The sequence below is a fragment of the Lynx canadensis genome, chromosome B3, assembly GCF_007474595.2.
Source record: "Lynx canadensis isolate LIC74 chromosome B3, mLynCan4.pri.v2, whole genome shotgun sequence".
Classification (NCBI taxonomy): domain Eukaryota; kingdom Metazoa; phylum Chordata; class Mammalia; order Carnivora; family Felidae; genus Lynx; species Lynx canadensis.
This window is the reverse complement of record NC_044308.2, coordinates 4232823-4244203: the sequence shown is the minus strand read 5'-3', so window position 1 is coordinate 4244203 and position 11381 is coordinate 4232823. Positions and strand designations below refer to the sequence as shown.

At 50.9% G+C, this 11381-nt stretch overlaps 1 protein-coding gene across 2 annotated transcripts in view; it reads left to right on the top strand.

The window, feature by feature from the left end:
• PDE8A (phosphodiesterase 8A) overlaps positions 1 to 11381 on the top strand; it is a 155540-nt gene that overhangs the window by 77503 nt on the left and 66656 nt on the right. For both annotated transcript variants that reach the window (XM_030317300.1, XM_030317299.1), the window contains exons 4-5: positions 5073 to 5129; positions 5962 to 6016. In XM_030317300.1, coding sequence (XP_030173160.1) covers positions 5073 to 5129; positions 5962 to 6016 — 112 coding nt within the window. The remainder of the gene's footprint in view (positions 1 to 5072; positions 5130 to 5961; positions 6017 to 11381) is intronic.

Genomic DNA, 11381 nt, shown 5'->3' with positions numbered 1-11381 from the left:
ATACGGAGTGCTACAGGGCCTGTGTCAGGGAGAGCTTCACAGAGGATACTTGGGTTGAGTCCTGAAGGATGAGCAGGAGTTTTGAGAAGAAAGAAAGGCAGAAAATAGAACCACTGTACGACCCAGCAATTGCACTACTAGGTATTTATCCAAAGGATACAAAAATGCTGATTCAAAGGGACACATGCACCCCAATGTTTACAGCAGCACTATCAACAATAGCCAAATTATGAAAGAGCCCAAATGTCCGTCGGCTGATAAATGGATAAAGAAGATGTGGTGTGTGTGTGTGTGTGTGTGTGTGTGTCTGTATACATACCCCTCCCCCCCACACACATACTCTGGAATACTACTCAGCAATCAAAAAGAATGAAATCTTGCCATTTGCAACAACGTGGATTTAACTAGGATGTATTATGCTAAGTGAAATAAGTCGGTCAGAGAAAGACAAGTATCAGATTTCACTCACATGTGGAATTTAAGAAACAAAACATGAACACAGGGCAACGGAAGGAAAACTAAGATAAAAACAGGGAGGCAAACCGTAAGAGACTCTTAAATACAGAGAACAAACAGAGGGTTGCTAGAGGGGAGGGGGAGGGGGGATGGGCATCAAGGAGGGCACCTGTTGGGAGGAGCGCTGGGTGTTACACGGAGGGGATGGGTCGCTGGGTCCTAGCCCTGAAACCGGTACTAACTTGGAGTTAGACTTAAGAACAATTTTTAATTGTTAACTAACTTGAATTTACACTTAAACATTCCAGCTGGAGGGAGCCTCATGTGTAGGAAGAGGCAGGTACACAGGGCTTCTCTGCTCAGTGCCCGATGGCTGCCGGGTCGGGCGGGTGTGGGACGTGGCTCTGGCCGAGGCTGGAGCAGCAGACAGGAGCCCCATGACGAGGGCCTTGGGTGCTGAGCCAAGGGCGCAGACTTCCCCCGCTAGGCAGTTGAGACACTGCCTCGGTCTGTGCAGGGGAGCGTCTAGAGCAGGTGGGAGATCTGGGCTGCCGGCTGGACGGGCAGCGTAGACGGGCAGAAGGCGCTGAGGCGCGTCGACCAGTTGTGAGGCTGTGGGCGGCGTCTTGTCCACACCAGTTTCACTGCCTCCTCAGCCTCCTGTCCAGAAGCCCACGAAGGTAACAGATAAAAGCCGACCACAGCCGTCCAGAGGCCGGAGTTCGGCTGATCGGTGTGTCAGAAGCCGGAGAACAGAGGAGGCAGGGATTCCCTGTATGCCTCGTACCGCGGGGCCTAACGGAGAGGCCCGTCCTGCCCTGGGGACAGCTCGTGCGCACTCCAGCCTCCGAAGCCCAAGGTCACGGGGCCACACTGGGCCGGGAGGAGGCTCTGCTGAGCCTGGGGTGCTGGAGCTGCGCTGACAGACGGACCAACGGCTCTGCTCAGAGGGGCGCCACCGCATCTGGGAGCGGCTGGAGCCCTGCCTCCGGCCCCCCACTCCCTGCTGCCTCTTCATCCTTTCCTTTCTGCCTCCACCGGGAAACCCAAGACTGCGAGCCAAGGAGGCGGGCAGAGACGGGGGGGATTTTTCTGCCGCGTCGTGAGGAGGGGCAGCGGCCTAGGGAGTGTGGGACCGGCCATTCACGTGTCACAGCTTCACGACCGCACAGCACGCCAGTTCTCACGTTCGGTTAGAGGACGGGCGAGGGCCAGTCAGGGGTCCACCCCGGGCGGCCAAGCCAGGCCTGCCTGCTGGCAGCGCCCTCGGAGCCCCGCGTCTGCTCACCGGATCCCAGGAGGGCCACTCACGCTGAGGGCCTGGCCGGGGGGCGCAAGGGAGATTTCTGTGGCGCCCTCTGCTGCAGGCTCTCGGCCTGGGCTTGTATCACTTCCGTCCAAGGACGAACGAACAGGGTAAAGAAGTGGGTGCCTGTAAAAAGCTGCCAAATAATGGTCGGGGAAAGAACAGCCTCAGAGACTGAGAACATGACTCGCCACGAGCAATTTGCAGAACCTTTCAGAAGACGTATGCCTGGTGCACTCAGAAGATACGAGGAACTATTCTTTTGTGCCCCGGGAGCAGGGCTCTGTAATGAAAGGGAAGATTTTATGAAGGGAGGTGAAGGAACTAAAGCTGGGCGTGGAAACCCAGCGTGCATTAGCGGAATTAAATCCGTGTGGAGTGCCGGACTCCCCCTGGTCTGCGGCTCATGGTTACCGTCGTCAATGCCATTTTCAATCTGAGATTCGTTCCACGTGGCAGAGAGAACAGTGGCGAAGTACGAGTAATGGAGTTGTACTTTTGTCAAATTTAACTCCTCGAAGGGCTTAGCTGTATTCTTACGTTAAGCCTACTCTTTCCCGATAATAGAATTTCTAGCGTTGAGCTGGGCCTGTGGCTGCCTAGAAAATAACGTGCATTCCCAAGCTTTTCCTGCGGCTGGCCAGTGGGAGTGCCATGTGCATCCTCTGGAAAGTATCCTTCGAGGGAGAGTGTGTGCCCTTCTTCCTGCCGTCAGGAATGTGGAGTCTCTGGCCCGAGCGCAGCATCCGTCTTGGATCATGAGGAGGGAACCGTGTGTAGGCGGTAATAGGGACACCTCGACAGAAGGAGCCAGCTGTCCAGTGCCACAGTGAGCCATCACAGCCCTGGACTGCCTACCTCCACACATCTTTTACTCGGGAGAAGACTCGTGTTGGAGTTTTCTCTTCCGCATAATCCAGTAAAATCCTAGTGATGCACCAGCTAGCCTGGTTTTGAGAGCCTCCCAGGGTGCTTGCTTGGTGTTTCAGAAGCTCGTGCTATAGACTCATGCTCTCTCTTTTTCCTGAGTTCTTGAGACCTGCCTTACTAATGTCTGGGTGTAAACGATGGTGTCAAGTCGTTTCTTTCTTCATTTTCCGGAATTCTGAAGTCAAGGTTTCAACCCAGGTTCCTTGACGTTTCTATTTTCTAATCAGTTCTTCCTCCTTGTGGACCAGAAAAAGGCAAGAGTGCACGTATTTCATACAGTGTTAGCCCTCCTCGGCAGGTGTCAGCTTTCTTCCAGGTAAACGTGGTCTTCCCTTCTGCTTTGTCCTGAGCCCGTGCCCACCCTCGTTCCTGCATCCGGAGTAGGTTCCAGAACTACTTCCTGACTTCATCTGTACATTTACCTGCTTGCTATTTCTACCACTCACGTCCCTGTTTCTCTTCTAAAAAGGTGAGAGCCAGTTTGAGATGCCTGGCTACATACTTAAATTTGCCTTTTCTTTCTTGAAATCTCTGTGACGAGACAGAAATAGGAACACGAGTACAGTGTCCTAAGAAGTCACAGAAATACCATTCGTGAGTGCCTGTCTGTCCCTGTGTAAGATGAGTGATAGGTCAGTAGTATCCCAGTTTTGAGAGGTGACCTGGCCTTGCCTGTGTGAGTGTCTGCTGTGCCGTCGCCCTTCCAGGCTTCTCCAGCCGTTCCGTGGCCCCCTCTTCAGGAAGGCGAGCATGGCTGTTCTCCAGGCGGGGAGACCGCGGTGGGACCGGGGACCGGCACCCGGGTGGCAGACCCTGTGGTGACCTGTCGAGGGGGCTCTTCCGATAGAGCAGCCGTGTGGCGCCATTACAGTTGGCCTACTCTGGAGCGGACAGGCAGATGGAAGCTGGAGGAACAGAGTGGACACTGCTAAAAGCAGAAATGTTGAGAGGTGTGAGCCACACGGCCCCCGAGAGAGACTGGCTTGTCCCTAGAGCTGCGTGTCCATCCCTGAGCCACTCCGTACCCACGTGCAGTCTGCATCTGAGGTTGGGCTCAGCCTCCTCAACCTCAGTTCCTTGAGAAAATGAGGCCCCGGGGCCCCGGGGCAGGGCCGTGCAAGAGGGGACACGGCCACACCGTTCACTTCTGTATCGTCTCTGGCCGCTTTTGTGCCACAGGGGCAGTGTGGAGTGGTTGTGACAGAGTCTGCGTGGCTCACAGAGCCTAAGATGCTTGCCATCTGGCCCTTTACAGAAAAAGTTTGCCAAACCGAGGTATCCGCTGTGTATGCCTGATTCACGTCTCTGATGCTCCTGGAATGGCTACGTTATGGGCCATCGTTGGGAGAATTGAGAAAGTCACTCGAGTGGTTTTCTGTGTTCTGTGACCCGGGAGTGGTTCTGTTTTGTGAGCCAGTGGAACGAGGTCCTGCAGTAAGTCGTGGCCGTTCTGTGTCCCATCCTGCCCACGTTCTCTAGGTCACCACGCCCGTGACGGGGCTGGGGCCGCGTGGGAACGGTCCGCTCTTCTGCTGAAGCCCCCGTCTGCTGTGAGTGTCTTCCTCCCAGCCCGGGGCCGCGTCCCCTCTGCCTGTGGCATCACGGCTCCTCTCCAGGGTCCTGCGTCCCCCAGGGTAGGGGAGCTCAGGGCTGGGGCACAGCCCAGCGCCTTCTCTCCTGGGCACGTTCGTTCCACCCCGTCGTCTCCTCTCCTGGCTGGGGGTGCATCCCAGGGAGGCTGCTTCTCCAGGAGGGGTGAGTGGGTCCTCCGGGGAGCCTTTTACTCTGGAGGGGGGGGGGTTTCGGTGGAGCAGCGTCCCCTACTCTTCCTGACCAGTCCTCCATTCTTCTCTGTCTCTTCTTTCTGACGGATTTGGAGATCCTGCTACTTCTGAATTCTGCGGCTACCACTCTTGCCCACCCTGTACCTAGGAACTCTCTAGAGGATGTAGGGAGCGGGCCTTTGGGCTTCGACCCCACCGTAACCACGGCTGTCAGTGTGTGGTAACACACATGTACTCGCGTGTCCCTTTGATGGCAAGAGACCAATAACCCCTGTCACATAAGCCCGAGGTAGGGAACGTTCTCCACCTGAGACACTCAGGTTGACAAAGGTCAGAGCAAGTAGCAGGCACGCCGTCTCTAGCCAGCTGTTATGTTTGTACTGCGTGAACGTTAGGGTTACTCGTCCACGGAGTAGGAGCCTGTCCCCTTGAGGGAGGAAGATTGAGTAGCCAAGAACGGAAATCCAGAATGTGACCTGCTCCCTCTTCTGCCTCCCCCCAGCTTTGATCGTTCTTCCAAAATTTAAGGGTATTTTTTTAAAGAAGTACTTTACATTTTTTAAAAATTTGTTTGTTTGTTTGTTTGTTTTTTAAAGGTCTATCAGGTCATCAAAACTCTCCGAAAACACAATTATCATTGGTGTAGTACGCAGGTAAGCCGTCACCAGTTTTGATGTTGAAGCTCAGGTGTCTGTGTCCTGCTTGCTCTTAGCAGGGGCCTAACAGCTTGTAGGCTGTGACAGGTGTGACCTTTTTGGCCTTTTCTTCCTTCTTACTGTCTTTACCTCGCCAGTTACCTCCACGGAGGGACTTTCTGCTCTCGTGGAAGGTTTTGTGATTTGGGACTGCCGTTCACTTTAGAAATAGGCAGACCATGAGAGAGTTCCATTGCTCAAAGTATGAATGTTACCAGGGACATCTCCCGAGGGCCTTCTAACTCCCAAGTATTTATGAAGATTTGATTCATACGTACATGGGAGAAATCTTGTATTTCATCCTGAAATTGAAGGTAAGGAAAGAACAGAAATGCGCTGGGAGAAGGGCAGTATTCAAATAAGTGTTATTTAGCTTATATATTTTTGTAGATAGAAGAAAGAATTCTTTGTCCTTTAAACTTTTTTCCTAGAATGTTTGGGGGGGGGGCGGGGAGAAGAGATTTTTTTTTTTTTTTAATTGGAAGTAGAAGAAAGTAGGGAAGAATTTAAGTTAAAATATTTACATATCAAATAGATATGTGGTTACTCCTGTATTCTGGCTGTCCGTGCGATCTCCATATTTCAGGCATTATGGTATGCTGCCACAAAGCTATCTATGAAACAAAAACAGAAAACTATTTTCATTTTTACACTTCTGATTGGTATATTAATCTAATGCATCTAAAAGTATTTGCCATTATATGATAGTCTTAGTATTATGTAAATAGTAAAAGAGGTGAGCTATTATTGATAAAAACTGTCTCTAACCCTTGACTATGTTCTTTTGAAGGACGGATAGAGAAGAGTCCTCTGTGATGCCCCTCATTGCTGCTGGCTTTACAAGGGTACGTACCCATTTCTTTGTTATGCAGGTATCATTCAGCCTGAGAAATTATTTTTTTTTATTAAAATTTGTTTTAATGTTTTTATTTATTTTTGAGACCCAGAGAGACAGGGCATGAGCAGGGGAGGGGCAGAGAGAGAAGGAGGCACAGAATCCGAAACAGGCTCCAGGCTCTGAGCTGTCAGCACAGAGCCCATCGCGGAGCTTGAACCATGACTGTGAGATCATGACCTGAGCCGAAGTCGGACGCTTAACCGACTAAGCCACCCAGGCGCCCTGAGAAATTATTTAATCTCTGTTCAGAGGCAGCAAAAGTTTTGAACTCATTTGAAGAAGAAAAAATTTGTTGTCTTCATACTGTTACAGTTTGGTTTAGCTTTAGAACTTGGTAATCTAATAATGTATGACGCGTTACGTTTTGTTCTCTCAAAATTGTGTCTGCTGAAGTCATCTAAACATCATAAAATCTCCTTCAATGAGCTTCTCTAAATGTTATGCCATAGGATGTGTTTTGGTAATGCTGACCTGTATACATGCAACTTTAAAGGCAGTTCAAGGACTCTGGAAATGAGGCAGCCCAAACACGACTCCCTCTCCTCCCAGGCCCTGATCTGTTGGTCTCCCCTAAGCCAAAAGGCTGCTAAAGGCTTTGGTCAGCTGGTTGCCAGTGAGCCCTGGAAATCATGATGGAGAGATCTTACCTATGGCTGATCCTGGGGCAGATCTGTGGCCCAATTTTATGTCCATGAGGTAGTTAAGGCCCCCCCACCCCCAGGCCATGAATTTAGTTAAAGTGGTTCTAGGTGGTAGGTGGCACTCCTAGGTATTTGGCAGAGGCAAATACGGATCCCCCCCAGAGGAAGAAGAATCTTCCTCCAGCCTCAGAGAATCTCCATGAGTAACTGCCCCAGGGCCCAGGCAGCCCTCCACGCACACAGGAGGAGAGGCACTGAAAGTGAGAGCTAGTAGGGGAAAGACAGCAGAAATGGGCCCCCACGACCCACAGATACCAGAATTCTCAGACACGAATTATGAAGCAGTCATGCTTAGATGTAAAGAATAAAAGACAAGACGATCTTGGAAATGTCTGCAAGGAATAGGAAACCGTAAAAAGTGACACAGCAAATTCTAAGCAGAACATAAGTAACTTTTGAGAAATGAACACATGTAACTGAAAACTTGTAAAACTTAGTGGGTCAGAAGAAGTGTTAGAGCATGTAGCACAGAGATTCGGTAACAGAAGATAAGTTAGGGAAGTTAAGTGTGGAGGACAGACTGTATAGTTTAGCATATATACAACTGGGGTTGCCAAAGAATGGGAGAGAGAGAGAGGGGCAGAGGCAGTATTGGAAGAGAATTTTCTAGAACTGATGAAAGATTATGGTTCACAGATTCAAAAATTCCAACAAATCTGAAGTAGAATAAATAAAAAGAAGACACATCATGGTGAAAAAACAAAACAGATTTTTTTTTTTTTTTGAAAGAGAGAGCATGTGAGCAGGGGAGAGGGCGAGGGTGAGAGAGAATCTTAAGCAGGCTCCACGCTCAGCACGAGGCCCAACACGGAATTCGAGCCTATGACCCTGGGATCATGACTTGAGCCAAAATCACGAGTTGGACACTCAACCGACTGAGCCACCCCGGTGTCACACCTGGAAAGAGACCTTAAAATTAGCCAGAGAAGAGAGATTAACTTCGGAAGAATGACGACTATCAGCCAGCTTCTCTGCAGTGATAAACGGAAAATAGAACATACAGGAATAACCCTTGCAGAGTGATAAAGGAAAGTAACTAGCCCTAGCATGAATAGCTTCCAAAAATGCAGTTGAAATAAAGACTTTGAGCAATGTGAAAACAGAGTTTTCAACTAGCAGATCCTTACAAGAAAATGCTAAAGGGGGTGCTTCAAGCAGAGGGAAGGTGAATCCCAAGTGGAAGGCTTGCAATGCAAGAAATGAGCAGCAAGAAAATGGCGAATATGGGGTAAATCTAAGCACACATTGACTGTATAAAACAGTAATAGTGGGGCGCCTGGGTGGCGCAGTCGGTTAAGCGTCCGACTTCAGCTGGGTCACGATCTCGCGGTCCGTGAGTTCGAGCCCCGCGTCGGGCTCTGGGCTGATGGCTCAGAGCCTGGAGCCTGTTTCCGATTCTGTGTCTCCCTCTCTCCCTGCCCCTCCCCCGTTCATGCTCTGTCTCTCTCTGTCCCAAAAATAAATAAACGTTGAAAAAAAAAATTAAAAAAAATAAAAAATAAAATAAATAAAACAGTAATAGTAATGCCTGGTCTGATGAGATATTACCGCGGGAGGACCGCAGCCCGAGAGTCCCGCCCAGACAACTCCTTGGTCACCTTGCAGGGCAAAAGGGGGTGGGCGTAAAATTGAGAGTCCTGTCCCCCCACCAGGAGCCCTGTCTGAGGCAAAGAACTGAGAAAGGACTCCACTGAGACACCAGATGAACTCGAACAAGACACTTGAGGAGCAGGGAGGATAAAGTGGAGGGAAGTGGTGGGCAGGGAACCTGCCAAGCGCAGGGTCCCGCCTACTGCTGCCCTCCATCTGCGCCTGCGTGTGCATGAACGCCGGGTAGTGTAGCTTCGCCTGTGGTTCCGTAACGTGAGAAATGTAGGTGAGATCTAGATCTATGTAAGTATGCTGTTCAGGCCCAAAAGGGAACACTCAGACTGGGGTATATAATACTCTTCTAACGCAAGGGACGTACCAAAAGAAAAATTTGAACAATGGCTCGGGATTTAAATTCTCGACTGTCTTAGTGAACCTAGGCATCTTCAGGGTTTGTGGGGAGGAGGTGGGGGTAAGAGCGTTCTCAGGACCTTATCTAGCAGACATGGGAGGGGGCGGGCAGTGAAAGTATTCCGAAGCTGTCGTCGGTGGGAAAGGTGCAGACTAGAACATGCGCTCCCTGGGAGATGGTCTGTTCTGGGGGTGATCGGGATCTTGCTTTCAAATAGAGCAAAGAAATCAATGTTAGCCTTTGAGGTCAGTGGAAAGGAAGGCAGCCAGTAATAAACGGAAAGATTTAACAAGCCTTCCAAATTCACAAGAGGAAATGTGAAATTTACAGCAGCCTGGTCAGACTGGCTGACACGAGGAAGAGGAAGCCGCAGTGTGGAGCGAGTCGTAAACTCGCTAGAAGGGCTAGAAGCAAGCGTGTGTGAACGGACCGTTTCTCCCGGTGAAAGGCCTTCTGGACTGGGTTACAGAAGTGCGACCATGTGACACTTATAAGACAAAGTGATGAAAGCTTGATAAGTGAGCAAGGGTGGCAAGTAAATGCAGACTAAGAAAACCCCCAGTATGAACATCGGATAGATGGAGTTTAACATTTTACTTTATACACGCGTCGTTTTTCTATAAAAAGCATACATTGGATTATTGTTATTGTTGCGTAGTTTTGTGGTTCCCAAGACAACTCCCAAAACATACACCCATATCGGCACCTACTCCCATTCCCTCACCTCCAGTAATTCATATTAAATGGTAGGAGAACAAGTCAGCCAGTGTGAAAGGGAGTGTTCCTTTAAGTACAGAATCCCAAGTTGGAAATGATGGATCACCTCTCGCTAGTGGATCCTAGATCACGTCCTCTCAACCTACTTGGGAAAGCATTCATACAAGGAAAAAAAAAAACTTTCCCAGCTAACTTTGAAGATACTTACACGATAACTCTTCGGGCTTCAAAGCTGGCTATCCTTTTGAGCAAGGAGCTCGGAAGCTTCTACTTTCTAGAGAAACTCGGGGGTAGATGATGTACCCTGCCTTGTATTCTTTTCTTCCAGCCACCGGGAGTCCTTAAGCTTTTATGTTTGTATGAGGTCTCTTCGAAAGGGCATAGATGCACGTTGGGAATGTGTGTTTGCCGTTCTCCACAAGGAAGTACATTGGCACAGCTGTGGGCTGGAAAGAGCATTCTGGTGGAAGGTATAGGAGACCTCAGTCCTTTCTCTTCTTAATATAATCAAGTTATCATGAGGCTTGAAAATGCAGGAGTAGCTGATGCACACAGTCCCCGCCCTCTCGCCCACATACTTGGTCACTGTGTCCTCTGAAGCCTTTGCTGGAACCAGGCTTAGGTGCACATCCCTAAGCACAAAGGCTTTGAGGTAGTCATTGTAGAGGTATGTGACCTGGGAAATCAGGAGGTAGCAGCAGGCTCGCCATTTTGTAGATGACGAATTCAAGTGGACGGCCAGTCGTCAGAGACCACAGGTGAAAGCTAATCTTCCTTCAAGGAGAGCCCCGTACCTTCACGTAACAACAGGATACCGAGGTGGCTGAGTGCCTGGTGACAGAGCAGGGCATCTAGACCTATAGGGAAGGTGACTGCCCCAAGTCCCGTGGCTGGGGGTCAGTGATGCCGAGCCTTGAGCCAGACCTAGACCCGAAAGCCAACACCATAGTGGGATCTCTGGTATTCAGAGGGCACTCGGCTATTTTGCGGATTAGCCAGAGTTCAAGGTTTCAGGGTGGATGGAGAGCTGCTTGCTTCCTCGGTGGGACTTGGCGGCCGAGCCCCTGCTGACTAACTGAGAAGTTGGGGTGTGGCGTCTCTCAGCACTGGTTTCGCGTCAGAATCCCTTGAAGAGCTTCCCCAGAGAGTGTCTTTCAGGTGGTGTTGGAAGAGGCCTGCCCGTTGCTATTATTTGGCAAGATTGCAGGTAATTCTAATAGGCAGCCGGGGCTTGAGAACCCCTGGGTGGGGCCCAGCAGGGCGGGTGTGACGGGCTCTGGAAAAGCGAGGTTGGGTCAGCTCAGGGGTCTGCAGGGTTTGTGGCCCAGGCGCTGGGGTCGGGCGGGGCGGGGAGAGGAGGCCAGCTGCTGCTGGAGCAGTAGGGATGACAGCCTGTTCCCCAAGCACCCCCTGACCCGGTGCCCTCCTCCACCCTCCATGCCCTGTGGAATCCTTGCGACACACGTGGAAGTTGGAGAAGGGCGGGAAAGACGGGATGTTTAGAGCAGGGGTTAGTGGGGGAGGTGCAGACAGCAGGGGCAGGTTGCTGTACGTTTGGTCCCACGTGCCCATTTTGTAACTTTGACGCCTGCCTTGGAAGTTTGGACATTTACGTTCATACCCAGTGAAAAGTCTCATTGCATCCCTGGGAGGCCGTTTATAAATACACGTGTCTCCATGTCCCAGGATCTCACGTGCAGAGCAGGTGAGGCCAGCCAGGCCCCTGGACAGCTCAGGGCCCCAACCCGTGTCTGCTGGCGGTGGCACAGGCCCTGTGCCCAGGAGTCTCCTCCCTGTTCCCGCCCAGTCGGCACCAGGTACCTGTGCAGGTGGACGGCATTCTCGGGTGTTCCGTGGAGTCAGGGCTGACCGAGGAATGCACGGCAGGCCCA